Genomic DNA, 23,820 nt, shown 5'->3' with positions numbered 1-23,820 from the left:
AAGCTTCAGGGTTTAGGGAGATAAATCATGTCGCTGTGACAGAGTAGCTGTCCCTGACAGCCAGGGCAGGGACCCAGCATGTAAACAACCTGCTCTTCGCCCAGGGCTGTGCAGTTTTGCAGCAGCAGGTCGAGAACAGCCATGGAGCTGGGATGTGTCTCACTGAAGTTGGCAAAGAAAGGAGGAAAAGTCTCAGCCTTGGAGCAGAGAGCAGCAGAAAATCAAGTGCTGCTCCCAGGGTGGTGCGGGATGACGCTGGGTCTGTTTGCTGCTTGTTTTGCTCCTCTGCCAGCAGGGCACAATCAGGCAGCCAAGCTTTGAAAGCGGTCCTCAGGATATAGGTATGGACACGACGGTGGAATTTAAGAAAGATGAGGTTTTCTCTGCTCCTTTGAAAATTTCATCTGTGTCTAAAACATCGAGGAAAACCCCACATTTACAGTGAGTACTCTTACTTTTCTAGGCCCAAAAAAAACCATGAGGTGATCTTCCCATTGCCACCTCAGGTCATAGATCATTAAAAATGAACCCCTGTTCACTCATTTCTTCTCAGTCCTGTGATCTGCAGCTCTGCCTGTCACTGTAACTCAGATCAAATGGTGAATGTTGCGTTTAATTTGTCACTGGGATATAGCTGGAAATCTGAGAGATCTTTTTATAAATAGCTTTACAGTATTGTGACTCACACTCTGCCTGGAATGAGACGGCAAAGCTCTGCATGGGGGAATGTTAAAGCTGCTTTTACTCACCTGTCTCTCTCCAGGCCTGGCCAGGGTGCACAGCTTGTTTTCTCTGTGCCTACAAAATGTCATCCCAGTGCAGCAAGGATTGAACTAATCAGCTGTTAAAAAAAAGATATAGGAACCCTCATGTTCAGCACAGGGCCCCGGTAATGGCTTTGGTAAAATTAGGATTGGTAAAAAAATGTGCATGTCTCCAATGGTGGAAGGGGTGGCCAAAAATTCCATGGTGGCAATTGCACCAGAGGCAGCCTGAGGGGGAAGACTGCACATCTTCCTCCCCACTGAGCCACTGTTTTGAGTCACAGTTTGTGCCATAATCTGTCTCAGAAGAGAGCTGATGTAGTTGTCAGGGGAAGGTATTAATAGCTTTGAGTTTCTGGGAAAAGAAATTAGGATTTCAGTGCAAGTGTGCCTGTTTTGTTTGTGTGTAGTCCTTTCCTGAGGAAAATTCAGCAGTAAGGAATAGAGAACAAAGGGGTTTTATTCTTTAGACATTTCTGAGCTGAAGTTCATTTTCTTGGCCTCGTCATGATTTCCAAGGATGCGCTGCTTTTCTTGGTGATGAATTATGGTAAACAACAGTGTAAAAGGAAGACACCCTCTGAAGAAGCACCAGTAGGGGAAACCTGGAGAAAATCCTTGGCCTCATGAGGCTTAAGAGGACACTGAGGAGCACTGTGCACCTCAGCCAGTTTTGATGGAAACCCTCAGGGCAGGAGTTCAATGTTTAACAGTTACCTGCAGCATTACAGCTGCACCGACCAACACAGAACAGGTCTGAGTGTCCAGGTGATTTACAGCTGATCTGCATAATTAATATTTGAATTATAAATGCCCCTCAGTGTTTTCAGGTGGAGAAGCACAGTTAGTGTATTGCAGGCACACCGAAAATGGGTTTTAAACCACAGAATGATCTCAAATGCAGTGAATTTGCTTGTGAGGGAGAATATATTACAACGGCAGAGCATAATCTCTACAGTAACCTCATTCCAGCTCTCATTTCCTGGGCCAAAATGAGAAAGAAAGGAGACTTGTGTTCCACTATGGGCTTCTGCAATGGTTGTTGGTGAGGTGTTACTGCCTGTGCCTCCCTTCCCAGAGGTCTGTGCTTATCCTTTGTGCTCCCTCCCTCTGCACAGCCCCATCAGCACAGCTTGGTGCTTTCAGGCTGAGGTTTCTGTTCCAGCAGAACTGTAAACATCCCATGGCACTTGGCAAGCCCAGTGCAGCTTCAATTCAGATGAGCTGCAGTGATTTGTGTCCTGCCCCTTGAGAGGCAGGAGAGGAGCAGGGATAGGACCAGCTGTTTTGGTGACAGATACCTTCAATAGAAGACTTAGTTAAGGATGACAACAAAAACTTTATTTGAAAAAATTATTATGTATTGAAAATATACAGTAGCATTACCAACCTTCTTGTCTCTATCCCTCCCCCAGCACAGGTTACCCCACAGGCATGTCACAGCAACCAGATTTAAAAGTACTTTGTCACTCCCTCTCAGTATGTCCAAATCCTGTCATCAGCAAGAGAACAACAAACAAAAGACCCACTTCTTTCTGACTCAGTAGGTATTTAACAAATCCCAGTCCTCCACAGTGAGGCACAGATGCTTCTGTTTGGAAGTCCTTTCTCTCTCTTGTTCAGCCAAAGCTCTTTTTTTATTGTTCTTTAATTCATGGCTGCCTGCAACCTCCTTTTTCAAAGGTAAATGGCAATTTTCAACGTTTTCCTTATAAAACTGCAAGTTTCCAGATGCTTTAGTTTCTGCCTCCACCAGTGTGCATTTGACTACTTCCTCTATTCTGCGTGTCTTGCCATCTACAAGCAAAAAAAAAAAAAAAATCAAGTTTAGATTTTGGAAAAACCAGAATTATGCTGTAAAATGCATGACTTTGTGGTACAAATTGTTTTGGCCAAGCCAACTTGGAAATGTGCAGAGGAAAAAATATTATTTATATTTTGGACTCAGAGTTTTTTATCTGGGAGTCTAACAAACTAAAAAACTCAAGTACATTGTAATGCAGTTACACAAAGGGCTGAAATTGCAAACCTGAGATGTTATTTGTACTACAACCCAAAAAAGTATGGAAATAGTCCCTGTAGAAAAGAAATCAGCTCTGTGGTGTCCATGCAGGTACGTACAGAAGCGAAGAGCTGCTACTTTGGATCTCAAGTTGTCCTGGGGCTTCATGGCCTCCATAACTGCCTGCTCCCACTGCAGAACTGTCTGAAAGAGCAGATGAAGCAGTTAAAGCGTGTCTTGTAAAATTTACAGAAATATCATTGGGAACCAGTCCATCCCTTGTTCTTTCCTATTCAGAGATTTTGTATTCTAGAAGGCAAATTTTTAGAGAGTACAACAGGTTTAACCCCCCCTTACCTGCTCTGCCCATCCCTCTGTTTTGCAGTTACTGTGATCAAATTCTTTCAGAGGCACTTTTGAGTGAACCAGGCCTATCTGCATTTGAAGCCTCTTTATGACAGCATCAACATCCTAGGAAAAAAGGGAAATAAAGCAGTCAGAGGGCAAAAATTTTTATTACACTTGTCCAGTAAACTTTTTCGAATTATTTTTACCTTGAGACCTGTCCCAGAAATGTCCAAACAATTCAATTTCTTGAAAGAAAGAAGGTATCCAATTCCCACATCTGTGATTTTAGGGTTACCTGTAAGGCCAAGTAAAATTAATTAAGCTTCATGATGTGGAAAAAGATTATCAAAATACCATGGAAGTGTTTGTTCCAAAAGCTAATACTGGAACAAGACTGACTTTGCCCCTCTAATTATCAAAATACAAATATTTACAATGCCAATTCTCAAACTACTGGAAATATTTCTGTAAGCAGCAAATGCCTGAGACCTCAGATCTGCCCTGTGCCTTCTGGGAGGCTGCTGGTCAAGTCTGGGGTTGAGCACGTGGCTCATGGGAATCAACAAATTAATTGTATTCCTTCAGTGCTAAGGAGGATAAATTCTTTACCAGAAAGGACACAGGTTCCTTCTGTCATGAGACCAAGGAGCACTTACAGGACAAGTCCAGCACCAGCAGATTCTCAAGCCCCTTTTTCAGCACACGGACGGGCGCCGTCATCCTGCGCAGGCCGGCATCTGACAGGGAGTTGTCCTTCAGGAGAAGCCTTTTCACACTGGGAGCAGAGATACAAACATGGAGTTTATGGCCATTATTCCTGAGAGTTTTGAAAAATGTCCTAAAACTCTGTGTCAGAAGGGTCATCCTGTGCCAGCCCCTACAAGCTCACTGTAAAAATGAGTGAGGAAGGAGCCTGGGTTAGCAGGAGTAACAAATATCTTTATATTTCCCTGCTAGCTCAACAGAAGCACCACTTGAGAAGCTATTCCACAGCTCCAGTGACAAACTGATCCTAGAGCCAAACATTTGCCAACAGAGACAATAAGCTTCTTTATAGCCTGAAGCTCTTTATACCAAGGCTGCCAAACTGAAATGCGCTCAAAACTAAGAAAAAATGCCTGGCAAACTGAGAGAGGGCAGATTCCATAAGTGATCATAAGCAATGATTTTGAGAAAATAATGAGGTTGTATAACACAGATTAACAAAAGTCAGGAAAAACATCACATTAAGGTGCTCTCTTCAGAGCACTTCAAGATAAAACCTTGATGCAAAATGCACCAAAATCTTACAGTAACATAATATCCTTAATTAGCAGTCATCCTACCTAATGCTTCCAAAATTATCTACTTGTCATTTTTTTGTACCAAAGAAAATTACAAAATGTACTGGTTTGAGATGTTAACTAACCAAATAATCAACATCCTGCTTGCAGAAATCTTCATGCAGAACACTAATTTGGTTAAAGATTTGGCTGAAAAAGTTCCCCCTTAAAAATAGGAAATGTAAAACTGTTCCAAATGTAAAGATGCATTTTTTACCCAGACAATGAAAATTATAAAAAGTTTTATATAAAACATGAAACAGTAAATTATCTTGAATATTTTTAGTACTTTTAATGAATCCGTATGTGCTTTGTGTACAATAAATTCTGTATTTTGTTTACCTGCAGAACAGGTTTTATGAACAACCAAATTCTTCAACCTTACACTGTGCAGCCTGTGAAACTTCCCTTTAAAGTCTCAGCCTGATTCTTTGAACTGCTTAGTGGTAGGAAAGAAAGTGTCATTTTTAGCTCAAGAAATTGGTACCTAGACAGGGCCTCTTTGGTGAGGTGTTCCAGCAGCTCATGTTCATCTCCAAGTTTACAGCAGGAGAGATCCAAACACGTCAGCTCCCGGAAAGACTTAATTTCTTCAAGCTTTTCAGAGATAACCAGGTATCTGCAAAGCCAAAAAAAAAAACCAAAAAAAACCCTCAGTGTTCAGGCATCTAAGTCTGCATCCCCAAGTGCCATAAGCACAATGCACTCGTTTCTGCTAAGTACCTATGTGAAAATTGACAGAAATTACCCAGCTGCACTAAGTACCTCTTTATGTGCAGCTGGCACACAAGTCTGAATTCCCAGTCTTCTCTTTAAATCACTGTCATGGTTTAGATTTGATTCAACTTGCAAATATTGCTGTTAGGAGCTTCTTTACAGATTATTGCTGTATTATTTCAGAATAATGCGAAATATCTCGGTTTATCATAAGTCAGTTTCACAAACTGCTCTTGCTCAGTGTCTAGGAACGGTACAGACAAACCCACATTCATCCAGGTTTAAAATCTACCTCAAACATGGATTTTAAACAGGACAGGATAGCCTTTCAGTAGCAAAATTTTAGTTTTTATATATGTCAATGAAATGCTTGACTAGAGGTAGAAGTTCAGGTCTGGCCAGAGCTGTGGCTACACCCTGGGCAGCAGTTGCTCAGTGGGGTTTTTTTCAGCTGTGCTGGTTCCCTGGTCTGATTCACTCAGCAGCCACGCAAACATCTGTGCTGGAGCTATTCAGTAGGAGGTTCAGAGATGGGAACAAACCACTGAAGAATGGCAGGCATGAGTATGCAGTAATGAGCACGTAGCCCTCAATACCTCCCCTGCAGTCACCTCTTGCTGTCCCTGTGGCAATACAAGCTCCAGATTCACTGATCTCTCCTGAATTTACCTCGTATTCCCCATGGCAAGACACACCCTGAGGTCAGCATCTTCACTGCATAAACTGGGGGTGATTATTAATTTGATCCCTCCAGGAACACGTCTTTGTCCATGCAAATAAGAGGACCTTAATATCCTTCCAGTGTAATTTTACCCATCAAACCACCCCACTCACACCCCTTGCCTGTGCAATTTGGCTCTGCAAAAAGCACAACCAACAGTCAGAGCAAAAGCCAGTTCCTGAGAGAAATTATTAGCTCACAGGGGTTCTGGAGAGGAGAGTGGGCTCTTTTAGAAATAAAATTCATGAGAAAATGCCTTAATGCCTAACTTCCTGGATTTCAAAGACTTGATGCTTAACTCGGCTTTCTGTAATGGCAAAAGATGCCAGAAGTATCTTAATTTCTAAATTAAGCCCGAAAAATTATCTGTGCTAGAGATAAAAAGGGAGTAGGTTTAAAGGATAAAACAAAGGATAATTGACTTCTACTCAAACATTCCTACTGTGCTCAGAACACCCTTGGCACTTCAGATGAATATGCCAGTACTTTGATTTTAAACTGGATAAACCATCCCTTTTTCAAGTGTAGAGATGGAAGAGAAGGGTTCTGTTACTGGGAAAGACTTCAGCAGGAGCAAGGCTTTAAAAACATAATCTAGTTTTAAACTTGGCAAGACTCTTTCACTTAAAGATGTGGGCACTGAGCAGATGGAAAAACTAGTGCCGGACTGTCATCAGGACCTTGTTAAAGTACAGCCACTGTGGGGGTGGCAACAACAATAAGGTAAAACCTGCCTCATTTTCAAAGCCTGCAACTTACCCACAAGTCTGTACCTTCTTCTGAGCCCTCAAAATGAGACATGACAGCAAGCTTATAGTTAGTAAACCCGAACAATTTGCAGGGGTGTATTTTACCTGTACAGTCAGCTGAGTGTGTTGAAAAGCTTTTAAACAGTAATTACAGAAACATCCCATGAAATGCCTGAGAAGGCACTAAGCACATGGATTTCTACAGAAGTGATTATTATTATTTAAAATAGTTGCAGGTTTAATCTTCCATATAAGATATAAGATCCCCTGTTGGCTGAAACAGATGTAGTCTGTTACCTCTGTTACAATTTGTATCTTAAAATGAAACCTACAGCTGCACTTGTAGGAAAGGGATGGGACAAAAGGCAGCAAAAGCACAAGAATCAGATAGTGCTCAGGGCATTTCATTAACATTAGGTGGTGTTATAAGCCCAAAATGGATTTTTATTTAATTTAATTTAGGGGAAGCTTGAAGTGTGCTAGCAGAAGACAAGATTTGTTAGGGGACACACTTACCTGTTCCGCAAGCACAGTGAGCACAGCACCAAACTGCCATAGGCTTCAGTGAATTTCTGCAGAGCTCTCAGTCCTGTCACTGGCTCTGTGAACTTTTGTCTTGCTTCTGCTGCTGAAAAGAGCTTTTCAGCAATCTGCTCTGGGAAACCAATCAACGAGTCAATGTGATCAACATTGTCAGAAATGTAACCCAGCACTAGGCTGAAGAGGGACTTGGCCGAGTAGCGGAGGTTCCCCTCCTTGGTGTATGTGAAGATGAAATGATCAGTCCTCTGCCTCCTTGCCCTATCATCCTCCCTGTTCAAGCAAAGCTCCACTGAAAAAGTTCTGGAAAACAGACTAAAAGGTCTTGCTTTGGGAGTGACATTTTGTATGCCGCCTGCACCCCGATTTACCACGTGCAGCTTCCCATTTTCACGCACGTATATTGGCCCAGTATCCAAATGGCTTTCTGAGTGGAGACAGTACGACATTCCCCTCGACCAGCTCTGCAAAAACAAATCACAGACGGGTGAAGAACAGCCACAGAGGAAAACATGACCTAGGGAAGCCCCCAGAGCTGGCAGCTCCCCTTAGAGCCCTGAGCATGGCCACGTAGCAAGGAGGGCAGGCTGTGTGGAGCAGGGGTGTGAGTTGCCTGCCACCAAACGACACACCCCATCCGAGTGGGAGCTGGACCCCGGGCTGGCTGAGAGGCCCGGGAGAGATCCCAGGCTCGGGATGGAGACAGGGGCAGCGGGAGAGCGGCTGGGGTTGAGTGGGAAGTGCCCCCCACAACGAGGCCTGGCTCTGCTGCAGGCAGGAGCAGGAGAAGGAGGAGGAAGAGGAGGGCACATGTCTGACTGCAGCTGGGCAATGGAGCCTGCTGGAACCTCCCTCCCTGGGAGGGTGGGCATCTCCCGGTGCCCCTTCCCCGGCCGGTGCCGGGGGGCTCTGGGTGGTGAGCGGGGTCCTGGCGGGGGGCAGGAGAGCTCAGATCTGCCATGGCGAGGGGCAGGGCAGGGACAGGATCCTCTCAGCTCCCGGCCTGCGGGGCTGGCGATCGGGTGCTGCGGGGCGGGGGGAGACCGGGCCCTGCCCGAGGGGCGCCGGGGGTACCGGAAGGGATGGGGAGGCGGGTGCGAAGGGATCGGGTCCAACCCGGAGAGGGGTCACGGGCTACGCTGGGAAGGGTCTGTGAAGGGATCGGGTTGTGCCCGGGGGTGAGCGCGCCGTGAGCGGGCACAGCCCTGAGGGGCGCCAGGGGAAGGGCACAAGGGGAAGGGCACAAGGGGAAGGGCACAAGGGTCCCCGCCCGGGCAGGGAGGCCAGAATCCCGCTGGTTCCCCGATCGCCCCGGCCCCCACCTACCTGCCCCGGGAGGGGCCGCGCCGTCAGCCGGGCCGGGGCTCGGCGCTCCCGCCGCCCGTCCCGCAGCGCCCGCGGGCGGCGGGCGGGGCCGCGCGGGGGGCGGGCGGGGCGGAGCGGAGCGGAGCGGAGCGGAGCGGGGCACGGCGGGAGCGGCGGGTCCCGCCCGGCCTGCCCCGCCCTGCCAGGGCCGAGCCCGGCTTCCCGCACCGGAGCGGCCGTAGGGGAGGAGCTGCCGCCGTTGCCCGGGAGCGGCGGCCCCGCGGCGGGCGATGAGAGCCGCCGACTGGTGCCGGAGCTCGGCGGGGGCCGCCCTGGTCCTGGCCACGTCCAGCGATGCCGAGCACCCCGCCGAGAGCGTGGCGGACGGGTGAGGGCCGGGCGGCGGCGGGAGCGGCTCCTCCCGCACGGAGCCCGCCGGGGCCGGCCCGGGCTCGGCCCTTCGCCCTCACGCTGCGGTCGCCACAGGGTGGAGCTGCCCGGGGCCCGCCGCCATTGCGCGCTCCGGTGTGGGGCCGGCCGCGTACGGAGCCTGCACGGCGAGGTGTAAATACCTCCGGAGAGCCGCCCCGGCCTTAGACAGGGCACTGCTGAAAGTACCCCAAATAAAAATGCATCCCCCTTCCTTTTCCCCGTCTTTCCCCTCCTCCTTTTCGTCCCTCTCCTTCCTTTCCTCGCTGTCCCCCTGTTTTTCCACCTTTCCTTTTCCACCCTTCCTTTTCCACCTTTCCTTTTCCACCCTTCCTTTTCCACCTTTCCTTTTCCACCCCTCTTCCCCTCCGCTTTCCCCCTTTCCTTTCCCATCCGTATTTTTCTGTGATATATTTCATTCCAGATGGTTATAGATGGGAAGCTGCAGTTGAAGATTTTGTCCTGTTCTCTCTACAGAAGTTCCAAAACATTTTGGACGACTACGGGCATGTTCCCACAGGAATTGATTATTGGTTTTCCCAAATGTGTAAAAATCAGCAAAGTCGCCATCCAGTGTTATTTGGGTAAGACTTTGTGTCTTGCCGTAGGTAGTATGTGCTATATTAAAATGTGTGTCTGTGCTTTGATAAACGTTCCCACAGTATTGTCATAGTCTGTATGTAGCCACTTTTAAGAGATTCATAAACATTTGACTTCACATAAAGACTTATTTTTGCATAAAGATTCATTTTCACAAAGCAGTCGTCCTTTGTATCCACAATCCCCATAGCTTAAAGAAAAAATAAATTAGTTAATGCTCTGAAAGTGTTCTGTGGTTGTAAAGTGATAGAATAAATATCAGTATCAATAAAGAATCAAAACTTGTGTTGATATTTTGAACTGATATATGTTTTAGTGCGGACCTTAAGGATTGAAAGAAGCACATCTAAAGACCCTGTGGGTTTTGAACAGTGTGTTGAAAAAGGTAAGACTGAGTTGTGGGTTTTTTTGGAAGCAATGTTGGTCTTTTTCAGTGAATCACTGTAACCCCTCATCTATTTGTTGAGTAAAGTGTGGGGTGATGATTATTTTATTAGACATTGATGTAACAGTCACATTTAAGTGAATTTTGTTAACTCTGCTGGTCTCTGCAGCAGTTCGGAGAGTAAAATGCTGTATAAGGGCTAAAAGCACTACTTGTGCACTTTATGTTCCAAAAATTAAAAACAGGCTTACATAGTATAATGGAGTGCCATTTCCTGCATTGTTTGGCTTGGGGATTGGCTTTTTTTAATGCCTCTTGGGTGACTTTTTATAACACTATAATGAGTGGGATATATATATATATATATATATATACACACACACACACACTGGGATATTGCAAAAAAGTGTTCTCTTAAATCACCTGTAAAAATAAAAAAGAACAATGTCTATATGCAGTGTAAATTCATTGTCCTTGAACTCACTTGAACTCTTGAGTCCAGTGAAAACTTCACTGCATTGCACATTGTTCTTCATTATTTACCTTAAAATATATTTTCTAGATTTGCAGCACATAGAAGGACAGCTCCAAATGGAAGAATTTACAGTAAGTATTTGCAGTGTACATCAGTAGTGGTTCATGAAATGGCATGTCTGGATTAAGTGGGAAGAAACCATAAAAATCCAAACATACCTTTATTTACAGTTATTGCTCAGTTGGTGTTAAAGGGAGGAATTTGTAGATTGTGGTGTGAAATTGCACTTCCCAGCAGCTCCTCTGTAGATTATGCTATGAAATTGCGCCTGCCTAGTGCTCCTAACGAGGTGCAAGGGCCCTTTCCAGAAATGTGGCAATTTTCCTTTCTTCAGTTGCTGCCTTTAAGGCTGCAGAATTCAGGAGGTGATGGGATTTTTTCGAGTTGCAGGTCAAAGAACTTGATTTATGTGCAGTTCAAAAATGAACACTGAAGTACCCAGATCCTCGTGTTTAACAAACTTGTGCAAATGTGGTTTGGTAGTTTTGTTACTACAGAGAATGCAATAATGTTATTTTTATTCCTTCTGCAGCTTCCCGAGTTCCAAGCCACTTACTTGCGTTTCATCATCAAATCTGCCTTTGATCATTTTGTGTCAGTGCACCGGGTGATGGCAGAGGGCACAGCAGAGAACACTTGAGCCCAGCTCAAGTCTGGGCCCCCACTTTATTTTTTTATAAGGAAGTTACATTTCAATAGCTGCGCTGCAGAGAATGTTTATTATTAGAACCTTGTATTAAAGTGGTTTTTGAAGGTATGACTGTGGTATGTATGTCTTGTTGGTTTAATGTAAGGAATAGGATAGAAGAATATAGAATCATTTAGGTTGTAAAAGACTTTTGAGATCATCAAGTCCAACCACAACACAGTGCAGTTGTTAATTGTAGTAACAGCTCTTTCATTTTGTAACCTAAACTGTCAGCCTAGAACACGTGAGCATAACTGAGTCCATTTAAGGTAGTATATTTATATCAGGTTTACATACTACATTAATTAAAACTCAGTTTCCTGTAAAATGTTTCCCTGGCACTCTGAGTTAAATAGGAAAAAACGTATGAGCTACTTAAGTGGGATGTATTACTTCCTACTGTCAAACAAGTACTTCAAAAGGCCTTAGGTTGCTAACTTTCTGATCAGCTCAAACTCAGAGATTATTAGAATGAATATAAATGTCTGCTAATGCTTAGAAATAACCTGAGGGAGAGAGGCAGGGCAGGAATGGAAATAATCAGAAGCCAAATGAAGTGTTTTGATAGACTTTTAATAATTGTACATCAATCCCTTGTTTCTATAAATATTCTCTAGAATCAGGTCACAGCCGCCAGTGCTTTAGGCTGGGACCTTCATAACAAATATTCATGGAAACAGATGTTGATAGGGATTGTCTTGCTCAGAAGCCTCCTGAAGTCAGTGAAAGGGAACATTTTATATATACAAGTGCAATGTGTATAGTAATGTGAAATCAGTTGCTTTGCTTGCTAGTGGACTCTTGCAAATGCCACCACCCTGAAGTTTATCCTGCAGGATAGTACAAATGTAAATATTGGTGTCCAGATCTCGATGGACTCAGCTCCCACATTACTGCATGTGGTATAAGAGTAGTAATTTAGTACAGAACAGAAGTTGGTGTTGTAGGGATGATACCTGAAAGCTTCTGGACAAACCTAATGAACCTCATTCCAGATGCTCCTTGCATATAAAACAGTGCATATACATTGCATATACAACATTCTTCTTCTTGTCTCTATAGCTAATTTTTAAATTCTAGTTTTGTTCCTTAGACTTAGGTCTGTGATAAATTATTTTTTAACTTCTCTATCCAAATAGTTTTTCTTCGAAGTCCTCTTCTTTTTCTATTTCAGTTTTTCCAGGATGGCACGTATTTCCTGGGGGTGGTAATTCCAAGGCCCCACTCCTCCCTGCAAAGGCAATAAAATGACACAGTGATGCTCAAGCAGACAGATCAGGAATCCTTCAGAGCACAGCAGCTGCTCCAGAACTGTGGGCAGGTGTGCCTTGGGCTCCCTTTCCACTGGAGCCATCCCTGGGAGATGGTTACACACTGGTTACACCCTGCTGTGTCACTGGGACAGAGCCAACGTCTGGATCCTGGAGGTGGGAAGTGTTTCTGGATTTCACAGCCTAGATGTACCTCGGGTTACTAGTGAGCCAAAAGATAAATATTTGAGCAAGACTGAGGTGTACATCAAATATGTACATTATAAAGGCCCAGACTGGTTTTGCTGCATTTTCATTTCCACATTTACAGTGCATTGTGAAATGTTTAGCTCTCAAACAGAATGAAATACTGACTGTTAAATGTAAAGCAGTCTCAAGTTACCTTGAAATTTAAAAATCTCTGTATACTGTGCTCATTGCTACTGATATTTTTTACCTTGTAGATGACCTTCCCTCCTTGAAGCACGTAGAGTCGCTCTGGCAGCGCAGCATATTTTGAACTGCTCAGGTTTTCCATAGTGTCTAAAACCACTGGACATAGAGGGTGATTTTTCTGAAGAAATTGTGCTGCAATTTTTCGATCTTCAAGGCTTCTGTGATTTTTAATGATGATATTGTTTTTAAAAGCCCATCCATCTAAAACAAATGAGGAAGGGATTTAGCAGTGAAGGTTTTGAAGAGGTGCAAGGGTGGGTATGTACTGTGTGTCATATCCCAAAACTAGGTTAAAAGAATCTTGCAGTTTATCCAGAAATATTTGATGGATTTTAGCTGAAATTTTCCCACACAGATCTACCCTAGAACGACACCAGGTGGGGAACATGTATTGGGTAAGGTTTGTCAGAGTTGTTCGTTTTGCTTGATTGTACTCATTAAGCGTATAAACCAAAATTTCAGGTCTGTGAGAAGCGAAATGTGAGCCAGGACACACCTCTGTTTTTCAGAACTATGCAAACAAACACTTGCACACAACTCTTCCCAATAAAGTAGAAACCAGTAAAAAGGTTTGATGACTGACTTAGACATTAACAGATTCTCAGCTGTTGAAAATGACATATTGCTACAAAACTATAAATGTTAGGTTTTAGAAAAACATTTAATCCTGGGATAAAACCAATGCCAATGTGTTACTTAGAATCCAGTGTAGATAAACAAGTGTGGTTTGTTTGCTAAATTTTTCAAATTGGAGTTTGCATCCTGTTCTTGGAAAATATTAAAAGCTAATTTTTTTTCTGTTAACACATAACATATTGTACACTTTTGTTCTATGAAATGTCTTTCCTTCCTCTTTCCAAAAGGAGCTGTACTAACATTGAGAAGCAATTGTTAAAAGCTACAACTGTGTCCTTGACATGAGTAACTCAGTGTAAAGTCAGAAGTGTAAGTAGAATCTTAGGAGAATCAGGGACACAAACTGGTGCCTAGATGTGGTGGTGCCACTTGATTTGAAGATTTCTGTCCTATTTGCAGCCCCCTCCTTTGCTAGCACACTTTTTCCCCCCAAAGGAAGTGACACTTTTGAAGCTGTGGTTGGCATCACTGTGGTGTTTTAATGTACCTACTGCATGAGCTTCCTCAATGTAGATGATAAGGAAATCTGCTATTGAGCTGAAATCTTTGATGAGCTTGTTGAACTCATCAAATTTTAGCATAAATGAAGGTCAGGTGCAACTTCCAAAGTTCAGGATTAAAGGTCGGTTATCTGGGAAAAAGAAAAAAATAGTTTTGTGGTTAAATGAAGGGAGGAAGGACAGAATTAAATACACTGAACTGAGCCTCTGGTGCAGGGATTCCTGGACAACACTAAGTGACTTCACAAACTTCTCCTAGGTCAGTAAAATCAGCAGCAGAACCTCTGCATCTCTGCAAAGCAGGCATAAAGGTGTTTTTCCTAGCCTGGCTCTATCTGTGCTGCATCCAGCAAGGAGTTTACCTGAGGGAACCCTGCCCAGTTCAGGCAGTCACACAGCTTCTCTTTTCCTCATCATAAGATCAAATTTGAAAGTTACCAACATTTTTGGGATAGGGTACTGATCCAAAATGGTCATATCAGCCTCCCTGAGATCCTTAGTATGGAGCAACTTCAAAAATCCTAAACATGGCCTTCTGCAAGGTTATCCAGGGACAGTGGTTTCAGGGATGGGCATTGAGGACAGAGTCCCAGTGCCTTTTCATGTCCAGATTTTTTTAGATGTGTCAGTTCAAGCTGAGCTGAGGGGCAACTGTAGACTTTTCAGTCATGCATCACAGGCTTTCATGCTTTCAATGTATTTCTGCAATTTCCTGTCCAAACAGAACTCTGGTTATATATTATTATGAAACTAACCTTACACTGGCAAAAGTATCTGCAGTTGCTTACAAATTAACACAGTACTGTGTTTGTGTTGGCATCTGTTTGCAAGGCCTTGATTTAAGAGAGCTTGCAAGATTTTTAAGCACCTCTTTTAGTCTGGTTATGTTAAATTCCATTAAATTTGTCCAAGACCTTTCTGGCATGGCTTAACTTAAAAGCTGCTGCTAACATAGATCCACATCCTAAAGAATTAAATAACAGTGGTACCTTCCTGTAGATACTGTGTATCTCTTCTCCAAATTTGCAGCCCATTTTCTACATAAATATCTATATATAATTAGGGAAGCAGAGTGAGAGAAGGATGTAATCCCTCCCGTGGGGATGGAGGCTGCAGCTTAATGATTAATTCCACGTTCTGCTGAGATCTCAGTGGGAGGCAGCGGGCAAAGTACAAAGCAGCTACTTCTGCTTTATTCCCAGACACTTTAGATCTGGAAAAACCCACTGTGTGCTTTCTAGGCTTTAGGCTAGCTAAGGGGGCTGGTGTGGAATTTTCTGTATGGATAGGGAACGACAGCCAACGCTCAAGAATCATTGCACACATTTCAGTTCTGGGCCTTCTCTCCCTAAAACAAATTATTACCTTGGCTTTCAGCAAAAAGTGTTTCTAGGCAGAGCCAGCTCTTGCAAAAGCTCTGTGGTGTGAAGGGATCGCATAGACAGGGTGATAAATGCGGGTTATTTTTGACAATCAAGAAGCAGCTGGAGTAAACGTGCTGCATCTTCTCCAGCAGGTGAGTGCTGGTGGTCTGCACATGATGCACTCCGGTGCCAGCTGCCTGTCCCTGCTCCCTCAGCAGCGTCTCCTCATTTATGCTCTCAGCAAACCCAGCCCAGCTTCTCAGTTACTGACCTTTCATGAAATCCAGGAGGTGACAAACTTCCCCGCCGAGGGTCACCACAGGCGTGTTGGGAGCAGGGTGTCCCTCATAGGCTTCATCCTCCAGCCTCTTCCACTTCACCTTCAGCACAAACTGCAAATACTTGAAGCTGAAGAAAGTCGGGCCCCAGTTTTCGTAGCTGAACTTTGGATTCCGGTTCATTCTGCTCTTTTCTCCCATCTTTAGGATGTATCTTTTCATGGCGTTGGGGAACAGTATCATCAGTGTTTTGCCCACAAGGACAGACAGAGTAACCTGCAGAAGGATCAGGATTTTCTGTAGCACCACCCTGATGCCCGACATCATGGTGGAGAGGTCTGGCCGCTCGCGATGGGAGCACAATGCGAGGCAGGGGCAAAGGTAGAGGGTGAGGGGGAGGGAAAACGTTCACGTGTTTGATTGAGTTTGTGCCTTGCCTTGCACACTGTCCTCTCCCTGCACTTCAGCCCGTGTGAGCACGGATCCCATCGGCCGTGCTCCCGCCAGCTGCACCAGAGGCATCGGGTGCAGCCCGGGTGGGTGTGTGGTGCTCACTGCAGGGCTGTGAGGCTTATCCACAAATGTGGTCTGTGCTTTACGAATGAGGGCAGCTGGATCAGGGTGTGCTCCCTGAATCCCAGAGTGATGACCAAGGTGCTGATGCTTGAGGCCTCGAGTGATGCAGATGCTGTGCAAACACTGCCCTGTTCTTTCTGCTCTGGGGCTCTGCTGCACTCCAGGGTTTGGCATTTTGGGTCTGAAGGATTAAAAAAAATAATACATATGTATAAAGTATATATATATACTGCAGTATATGTAATAGCCAGCACAGGAAGGACATGGATCTGTTGGAGCGAGGCCTCAAGGGGCCACCAAGATCAGAGGGATGCTGTGAGAAAGGGCTGGGAGAATTGGGATTGTTCGGCCTGGAGAAGAGAAGGCTTTGTGGTGACCTAACTGTGGCCCCCAGCACCTGAAGGGAGACAAGACAGACGAGAGAGGCAATTGACAAGGGCCGGCAGCGGCGGGACGAGGGGGAGCGGCTGCAAACCAGCAGAGGGCAGGTTTAGAGCAGGTATGAAGAGAAATTCTCTCCTGTGAGGGTGGCGAGGCCCTGGCACAGCGTGCCCAGAGAAGCTGTGGCTGCCGCTGCATCCCTGGATGTGTCCAAGGCCAGGCCGGACGGGGCTGGGACCAGCCCGTTCTGACGGGAGGTGTGCCTGCCACGGCAAGGAGCTGAAACGAGATGAGCTTTACTGTCCCCTCCAACCCCACCCGTCCCGTGCTTCTCTGGTAAAGCTCTCCGTTACAAAACGCGCGGTGTGCGTTTATACCGGGCGTGCCACAGCCCCGGCACATCCGCTCGCGGCCGCCACCCGCCGCGCTCGGGCTGCCGCGGGCCCTTTAAGGGGGCGGCAGGGCAAGCACGCGGAAGAGCCGCGCGGGCTCTGATTGGTCGGTGCCAGGCGCGTCGCCGGCGGGGCTGCAGCTCGCCGATGGGCGGGGGCAGAGGGGCCCGGCGGCGTCGCTGATTGGCTGCGGCCGCGCGGCGGTCGCGGCGCCTTTAAGGGAGCGGAGCGGCGGCTGCGGGGCCGAGGTGCGGGGCCCGGGCGGGCCTGAGGTGCGGGGCTGCCCCGGCCCGGGGCCGAGGTGCGGGGCCGAGGTGCGGGGCCGAGGTGCGGGGCTGCCCCGGCCCGGGGCCGAGGTGCGGGGCCGAGGTGCGAGGCTGCCCCAGCCCGGGGCCCGGGCGGGCCGCGGGGGCTCGGGGGGCGCGGCCGCGGGGCACGGCGGCGCTGGCACAGGGCGGGGACCGCACCCGTCCCAGCGCTGCCCCTGTCCTCTTGCAGGAGGGCCGAGCCCCGGGGAGCTGATCCTCGTCCAGGCGGATGAATGGCGACGGCGGACGACCTCAAATTCCAAGGTAAAGGCGGTGTCGCAGGTGCGGACGCGGGGCTGGGGGAGCCGTCAGGCGCTGGCGGCTCTGGGAGCGTTTCGGGGCGTTCGCGGAGTCAGAACGTCCTGGGAGGTTTGTGTGTGGGGTCAGGTATCGTGAATTTTCTGGGATGGAATTGTGCTGCTGGCGAGATCAAACACGTAACCGGTGTTGACGGAAACCCTGGGCTGAAATCCTTTGTGGTACCCAAGTGACAGCTGCAAAGGGGCAGAGCGCTCTGTGACCTGCAAAAGGCCCCGGTTTCAGACTTCCTTAATTCTTCATTAAAAATTTCACGCCAGTGTTTGGAGACTATTAAAAGTACCCATTTCTCTAGCGAGGCAGCTTTCCTTTCCCCCTGCAGAGACCTGCTGGCCCTCGGGTCGGGGCTGCTGGCAGGGCAGGAAGGCAGGCTCCAGTGGTACCGGTGTAACATCCTGCAGATGGATTGGCAGGAAGAGCGGACTCACACTTTAGTGACTGACTAAATGTTCTGCTTGACCCATGTCAGTCTGGACTTCAGGAAACAGATCATACCCAACATGCCTGAGCTAGTGGTTATTCTGTCTCAGGGTCTTTATGTGTTTATTTGAGCCTTGAGAACAAAAAATTTAGTGTCTTGGTCATCGCCTGTCTTGTAATGTACTTATTTGCAGAATTTGACGATGCAGCAAATTTGCTTGCAGCAAATCCTGATGCCACCACCATAAGCATTGATGAACCAGTCGAAATCCCCAAGAATCAGCACAGCCACCTGCAGGAGCCAGGGAGGGAAGAGGATGATGAGTTACTGGGCACCGATGACTCCGATAAAACAGAGGTAATGCTCTCACCCCTACGGTGGAGGCCTGTGAGAAAGATGGAGAGGGACTTCTTACAGGAGCGTGTAGAGAGCAGGACAAGGGGGAATGGATTCAGACTAAAAGAGAAGAGGTTTAGATTGGCTATTAGGAAGAAATTCTCTCCTGTGAGGGTGGTGAGGTGCTGGCACAGGTTGCCCAGAGAAGCTGTGGCCAGGCTGCGGCTTGGAGCAACCTGGGATAGTGCAAAGTGTCCTTGCCCATGGCAGGGGAGTGGAACGAGATGATCTTTAAGGTCCCTTCAGTCACAGGCCTTTCTGTGGGTCTGACAGCAGAACACCTTATCATGTTGATGTGTGTTCCACATGATGTGGCAGCAGGTAGTAGCAGCCTGCTCTTTACAACTTCAGGCTGTCGTTCTGCCTACAGGGAGATAAGAGACTGGCTTCCAACAGCTGTTGGAGGGGAAGAGGGAAACCATTACATAATCCATAGGAAGCACTACCCTGTTAAGTTTGTTTTCAGTTTGGATACCAAAATCATGTGACTACTGTGTAAATAAGCTAGTAATGCATAAATTGTGTGCTTGTAACACTTTCCATGTTGCCTTTCCCACCACCCAGCTGCTTGCAGGACAGAAGAAAAGTGCCCCTTTCTGGACTTTTGAGTACTACCAGACCTTCTTCGATGTGGACACGTACCAGGTTAATACTCTGCTCCAGAGGAGAGCTGTTGTCTGAATTATGCTTTATCCATTGAGGTTTTTTTCCTTCTTGCACTGCCAGTCAGAGAGATCCTTATGTTTCACAGGTCCTGGACAGAATCAAAGGGTCAGTGTTCCCAGTCCCTGGGAAGAACTTTGTAAGGCTGTATATCCGCAGCAATCCCGACCTTTACGGTAGGTGTGAGGTGGGAGAAGTTACTTTCTGTGCCAAGTATTCTGAGTCTGTATTACCTTTTACTTGCTGGCCTGAGAAAGCAAGAGAGTAGAGGAGGTGCTATTGATTTTTGTTTCCTTTTAAGGTCCGTTTTGGATATGTGCTACACTCGTGTTCACCATTGCTGTTAGTGGCAACCTCTCAAATTTTTTCATCCATCTGGGCAAACCAACGTACCACTACGTGCCTGAGTTCAGAAAAGGTTTGTTAGTAGTCATTTGTGGGGCTTTTTTTGGTTGTTTGGGGGTTTTTTTTGTCTTTTTTTAATGTGCAAATGAGGTAATATAAAACCAGGTCATGGCTTTGATTTACGACAAGTCTTTTGATTGATTGCTGTCTTTAAATTTTTAGACCTGTGAAACCAGCCCTTAAAATGGGCTGTGACTGGCAGAACCCTGTTTCTTCAGAGCATAAGCTAGTTTCAGGGTTTTAGAAGAGCAAGCAGGAGTAATTAGTTATTTTCTAGCCTTAGTGGATGTCTCCTTGCACAGAGAGTGAAAGCCCAGCACTGGCCACTGTGGTACTTTGGTGGGACCTTCCTGGATCTGTGGCCTCCCAGAGCCTGCAGGCCTCAGGCAGAAAATTACCAGATCAGATTATCACTGATACCACCTACCAAGGGCTGGAAGTTGTTACCTTCTGGCAAATTAAAAAATAAGCAGAAGATGCTCAGCTGATTTGTTCCACAAAGAACTAGAGCGAGGAGCCAGTTTCTCTACATCTGTCTTTGAATTGTGAGGGAGGCTGCTGTCCCTGCAGAGGAACTTCTCCTTTTTTCCAAAATCCTTAGTGTACTGGGAAGAATGTCGCCACTTGGGAATGCAGTCACTTGAATAATTTCAGATTTGACACTAGCTATTAGTAGCTGCATTTCTATTTTTAACTAAGTTTTTCCTGCCTCTGTGGCTTTTCCTTTCCAACTGAAACTGACAGCATTTTGTACCCAGATGTAATAAAGCAATTGAAGTTACCTAGAGATTTTTCTCAGAAGTCTTTACTTTTAAACTAACTTGAAGTGCTGGCAGAGGATGTAAACTAGATACAAATGCAAAGTTCTCAGTTTATTAATAATTCAAACTTCATCTTTTGGAAGTATCTTCCCAGGTAGCTTTCTAGTTTTCCTGCTGAATGCTTCTACACCTTTGATTCTGGCAGGATCCAAAGGAGAACATTAAACCCTTTGTTGTGTTTCCAGTGTCCATAGCAGCTACAACGATCTATGCATACGCTTGGCTTGTTCCCCTTGCTCTCTGGGGATTCCTGATGTGGAGGAACAGTAAAGTCATGAACATCGTCTCATACTCATTCCTGGAGATAGTGTGTGTATATGGCTACTCCCTCTTCATTTACATTCCCACAGCGGTACGTATGGCTAAAGAGTGCCCCTCTCACAAGTCCTGCTTGAGAAGGTTTGCTGTTTCTTATAATATTGTTGATATTTGTTGAAATTTTAGAGACCGGGGGGAATCTTTTGCTCTTTTTCTTGAAGCTTTTCTAGTGTCAAGGTGTCTTGTGGGTGCTGGAAAAGCTCAGGACACATCATTTCCCCAGAGGCAGTGTGAGACCCAGCAAGGTGCTGCTGGTGAGCCTGGCAGGCAGCCTGAGGCAGCCTCCGCAATCAGGATGTTTGTGTCCCCAGGGAACAGATAGCTGTGCAGGACTGCAGTGCTGATGGCTCCAAGGACAAGTTTCCCTGGCTGGGGAGGGAGTGGCATAACTTGGGATTCAAACTTGTGTCTGGGAGTAAAGCTCATCACTGCTCTTACTCTTTGCTCCAATAAGAGATGTGTCAGATTAAGGCGTGAGTTCATTTGTGCACAAATGGAAGTGATGACGGTTCCACAAAGCGCACAGCCTCTTTGCAAGCCTTTTCCTGCCTTTTCCAGATCTTGTGGATCATCCCACAGAAGGTGGTGCGCTGGGTGCTGGTGGTGTTCTCGCTGTGTGTCTCGGGCTCCGTGCTGGTGATGACCTTCTGGCCCGCGGTCCGTGACGACAACCGCAGGATCGCAGTGGCCACCGTGGCCACCATCCTGCTGCTGCACGCCCTGCTGGCTGTTGGATGTTTGGTGGGACACTGCTGTTCCTTTTCCCTAATCTCTTATTTCCTAGGACACGTGGCATGCTATGGGAGAGGGAAGGAAGGATTGGCTGGTCACTGGAAAACATCCAACGTAAAAATTGCAGTTACTTTAAACACAGCAAAAATTGATGCCAGTGACCCTGACAGTGCTGGTAATAAATTCAATTATGAGGTCAAAGAATACCTCCAAGGCAGAGGGTACCCATCAGTCCATCGAGTCCAACTTCCACAGGACGGTCTTGAATTTACCTGGAATTCATCATAGTATCAGCAAAGTATCAATCTTTATAGTATCCAGTTGCACTTTATTCCAATGAGTACTATGCTTAGTCCTTTAGAAGGATTAAATGTTCAGTATAAAGCATGTGCTTAGTAGTTTTAGCACATGTTTTCATACACAGTAAGTGTTAGAAAACAGAAGGCCCTGAGGCCACTGAAATACACAATGATCACTTAAATAATTTGTTTCCTTATTGCAGTGGGTAGAAGGGTGTCGGCCAGTCCTCAGTTTCCACAGCTTCCAGAGTAGATGGATCTGGTTCCCCACAGCTCAGTGTGCAGGGAGGCGACAACAAAACACAGCTCTCCCTGGATCTGCAGTTCAGCCCTTTCCAGTCCAGATCCTTTTCAAAGACCTTGGCTGCTAACAGTTACATTTTAAAGTACAGTTCAGAGCACCATTTTAACTGACTGTTTCTAATCTGATAAAAACAGGAAAAGATGCAAATTTGCCATTTCAGTGCTGTGTTTGATGGGTGTGGAAAGAAAGAGCTAGGATGAGGCAGCACTGTATGTTTCTCTGTAAATAATTTTTTTCTCTGATAATGTAGGCATACTTTTTTGATGCCCCTGAACTGGATATTCCCGCACCTATTATCCCTGCTCACAATGGAACAACAGTAATAACAAAGAGTCACTAAATAAGGTGAGAACCCTATCTAAACTTCCTTTTTCTGCAGTCATCACAGACATCTTGAAACTTTTCCCCATCACTATGGTTGAATGGAAAGGGGTTTAACAGATTAATTTTGCTAAATGGGGCTCTATACATAAGTAACATTTATTAACTTTGTTTCAGTTGTAAGTTTTAAGTACAGATGTAAAACTGAAAAGACTCTGAGGAACAGATATGTTATTTTCTTTGAGGTTTGCTCTTGGCAAAGAAACTCACATTAAAATAAATAATATACTCAGTCCCAGAGGCCATTCCCTTACAGAAACCCCAAATCATTTATTTAAATTTATTCTGCACAAGTGAAACTTAAGCAATAAACTGTTACACTCCAGTTTTTCTTTCCTTTTAATATAAAAAGCAGATTGGGTTTTTCCCCCTTGATGTTTGAGACAGTGTTCCAGAGCAGCAGCCCTGTGTGGGGACTTCTGTGTAGGCTCAGAGCCTGAGCCATCCATCCCTCTGGACTGCCTTCCTTCTGTGGGATAGCTTGAACATTTGCTTGCTGGCATCCAGGACTGCTGCCAGCAGCAGATGACATTTGAATTCGGTTGGATAATTCTGTGGAGGAGGTCCAGGAACAGGATAATAGACATGTAAAGGCCAGGCCACTCCAAGTACACCAGCCACAAGTGTGTTTGTGAAAATCAGAGCATTTACTGAATAGAAGCTATATTAGATTTAAAATAAATAATATAAAAAATAGCCAAATGTGCCTAGTGAAAGGCACATAAAAATTGCACAACCCAATCATGCAAATCAATTTTAGGGGCTTTTCCTCCTGCAGAATCAGTTTTTTCATTCCAGATGCCTATTAAGAATCAATATGACAGTCAGGGATTTTAGTATGGAGACTTAAATATGTGCCCTGTTGTGTCGTCTGGCGAGGAGCTGAAACATTCACTGGAGTTGTTTGTTTCTTTCAGATGACGGTACCAGTTTCCCCATCTAGACAGTAGTTTTATTTTAGATTATTTTTTCACTGAAGACCTTGGAAGCGTCAAGGACAAGGACGTGTTTTGCAGCAGGACAGACAGTGACGTCCCGTGGACATATGGACATCTCCGTGCTTACTGGACACTGGCTTGTTCCAGGAGGAGAGTGAACCATTGATCCCAGTCTCGAACGGAAAGGGGTTGTTTGGGTTTGGTTGGGATTATTTTATGTTTTGTTTTTGCTTCCTGGGGGGGATTCGTTTTGTTTTTCTCTAATTCTATGCTCGCCACACTGTTTTGCCTCTGAATAAAGCCTTCTGAAGGCGGTGTGAGATGTACGTTTTGTGCACAAAGCGTCTGCACGCTCTGGAGCTCTGGGGAGGGCTTGGTCCAAGCCATGGTGTTGAGACAGGACTGGACCCGCTTGAGCTGGGCCCGTGCCGCCAGCGCGGCTTCCGAAGTGTAAATAAAGGGACGCAATGTGGACTATCGTGACAATAGCTTTCCTCGCCGCCCCGGGCTGCGTTCGGCCCCCTCAGACACGGAGGAGACCCCAGGCCCCCTCAGGCCGCCATGGCCGCGCGGGGAAC

The 23,820-nt window shown here is 46.1% G+C and overlaps 4 protein-coding genes across 5 annotated transcripts; 2 read left to right on the top strand and 2 right to left on the bottom strand.

Moving 5' to 3' along the window:
• Positions 1–2,083: 2,083 nt before the first annotated feature.
• On the bottom strand, positions 2,084–8,590 carry LRRC42 (leucine rich repeat containing 42). Its single transcript, XM_068198808.1, has 8 exons — positions 8,490–8,590; positions 7,140–7,627; positions 4,924–5,055; positions 3,771–3,889; positions 3,321–3,409; positions 3,124–3,237; positions 2,886–2,970; positions 2,084–2,561 (listed from the first exon to the last, which is right to left on the bottom strand). The coding sequence occupies exons 2-8, from the start codon at positions 7,610–7,612 to the stop codon at positions 2,305–2,307; spliced, it is 1,269 nt and encodes a 422-aa protein (XP_068054909.1). The 5' UTR covers positions 7,613–7,627; positions 8,490–8,590; the 3' UTR covers positions 2,084–2,304.
• An 80-nt stretch (positions 8,591–8,670) lies between these two features.
• IFT25 (intraflagellar transport 25) lies at positions 8,671–11,174 on the top strand. Its single transcript, XM_068198810.1, has 5 exons — positions 8,671–8,856; positions 9,375–9,481; positions 9,814–9,882; positions 10,445–10,488; positions 10,950–11,174. The coding sequence occupies exons 1-5, from the start codon at positions 8,759–8,761 to the stop codon at positions 11,055–11,057; spliced, it is 426 nt and encodes a 141-aa protein (XP_068054911.1). The 5' UTR covers positions 8,671–8,758; the 3' UTR covers positions 11,058–11,174.
• Positions 11,175–12,260: 1,086 nt separating this feature from the next.
• DIO1 (iodothyronine deiodinase 1) lies at positions 12,261–16,029 on the bottom strand. Its single transcript, XM_068198809.1, has 4 exons — positions 15,583–16,029; positions 13,935–14,078; positions 12,813–13,012; positions 12,261–12,336 (listed from the first exon to the last, which is right to left on the bottom strand). Exons 1-4 carry the CDS (start codon positions 15,914–15,916, stop codon positions 12,271–12,273), a joined length of 744 nt encoding a protein of 247 aa, XP_068054910.1. The 5' UTR covers positions 15,917–16,029; the 3' UTR covers positions 12,261–12,270.
• A 1,299-nt stretch (positions 16,030–17,328) lies between these two features.
• On the top strand, positions 17,329–23,556 carry YIPF1 (Yip1 domain family member 1). Of its 2 annotated transcripts, none has more exons than XM_068198805.1 (9): positions 17,329–17,510; positions 18,179–18,342; positions 18,946–19,026; positions 19,133–19,220; positions 19,346–19,462; positions 20,456–20,622; positions 21,147–21,329; positions 22,174–22,268; positions 23,222–23,556. In XM_068198805.1, the coding sequence occupies exons 1-8, from the start codon at positions 17,480–17,482 to the stop codon at positions 22,261–22,263; spliced, it is 921 nt and encodes a 306-aa protein (XP_068054906.1). In that variant the 5' UTR covers positions 17,329–17,479; the 3' UTR covers positions 22,264–22,268; positions 23,222–23,556. The 2 variants fall into 2 exon arrangements, with proteins under 2 accessions (XP_068054906.1, XP_068054907.1); XM_068198806.1 differs by having other exon boundaries at positions 17,355–17,510; positions 18,209–18,342.
• Positions 23,557–23,820: the final 264 nt, after the last annotated feature.

This window comes from Anomalospiza imberbis, chromosome 9 (assembly GCF_031753505.1).
Source record: "Anomalospiza imberbis isolate Cuckoo-Finch-1a 21T00152 chromosome 9, ASM3175350v1, whole genome shotgun sequence".
NCBI lineage: Eukaryota > Metazoa > Chordata > Aves > Passeriformes > Viduidae > Anomalospiza > Anomalospiza imberbis.
Note: the sequence above shows the minus strand (reverse complement) of the source record. Positions and strands in the feature narration are given on the sequence as shown.

Coding starts and splice junctions, on each gene's coding strand:
- LRRC42 (XM_068198808.1), bottom strand. CDS start 7,612: ATGTCGTACTGTCTCCACTCAGAAAGCCATTTGGATACTGGGCCAATA. Junction 5,056..7,139: donor TCACTGTGCTTGCGGAACAG/GTAAGTGTGTCC, acceptor TTGGCTTTGCAG/ATACCTGGTTATCTCTGAAA. Junction 2,562..2,885: donor AGTAGCAGCTCTTCGCTTCT/GTACGTACCTGC, acceptor TTTTGCTTGTAG/ATGGCAAGACACGCAGAATA.
- IFT25 (XM_068198810.1), top strand. CDS start 8,759: ATGAGAGCCGCCGACTGGTGCCGGAGCTCGGCGGGGGCCGCCCTGGTC. Junction 8,857..9,374: donor GCCGAGAGCGTGGCGGACGG/GTGAGGGCCGGG, acceptor TTCTCTCTACAG/AAGTTCCAAAACATTTTGGA. Junction 10,489..10,949: donor TCCAAATGGAAGAATTTACA/GTAAGTATTTGC, acceptor TTCCTTCTGCAG/CTTCCCGAGTTCCAAGCCAC.
- YIPF1 (XM_068198805.1), top strand. CDS start 17,480: ATGGCGACGGCGGACGACCTCAAATTCCAAG. Junction 18,343..18,945: donor ATGACTCCGATAAAACAGAG/GTAATGCTCTCA, acceptor CCCACCACCCAG/CTGCTTGCAGGACAGAAGAA. Junction 20,623..21,146: donor TCATTTACATTCCCACAGCG/GTACGTATGGCT, acceptor TGCCTTTTCCAG/ATCTTGTGGATCATCCCACA.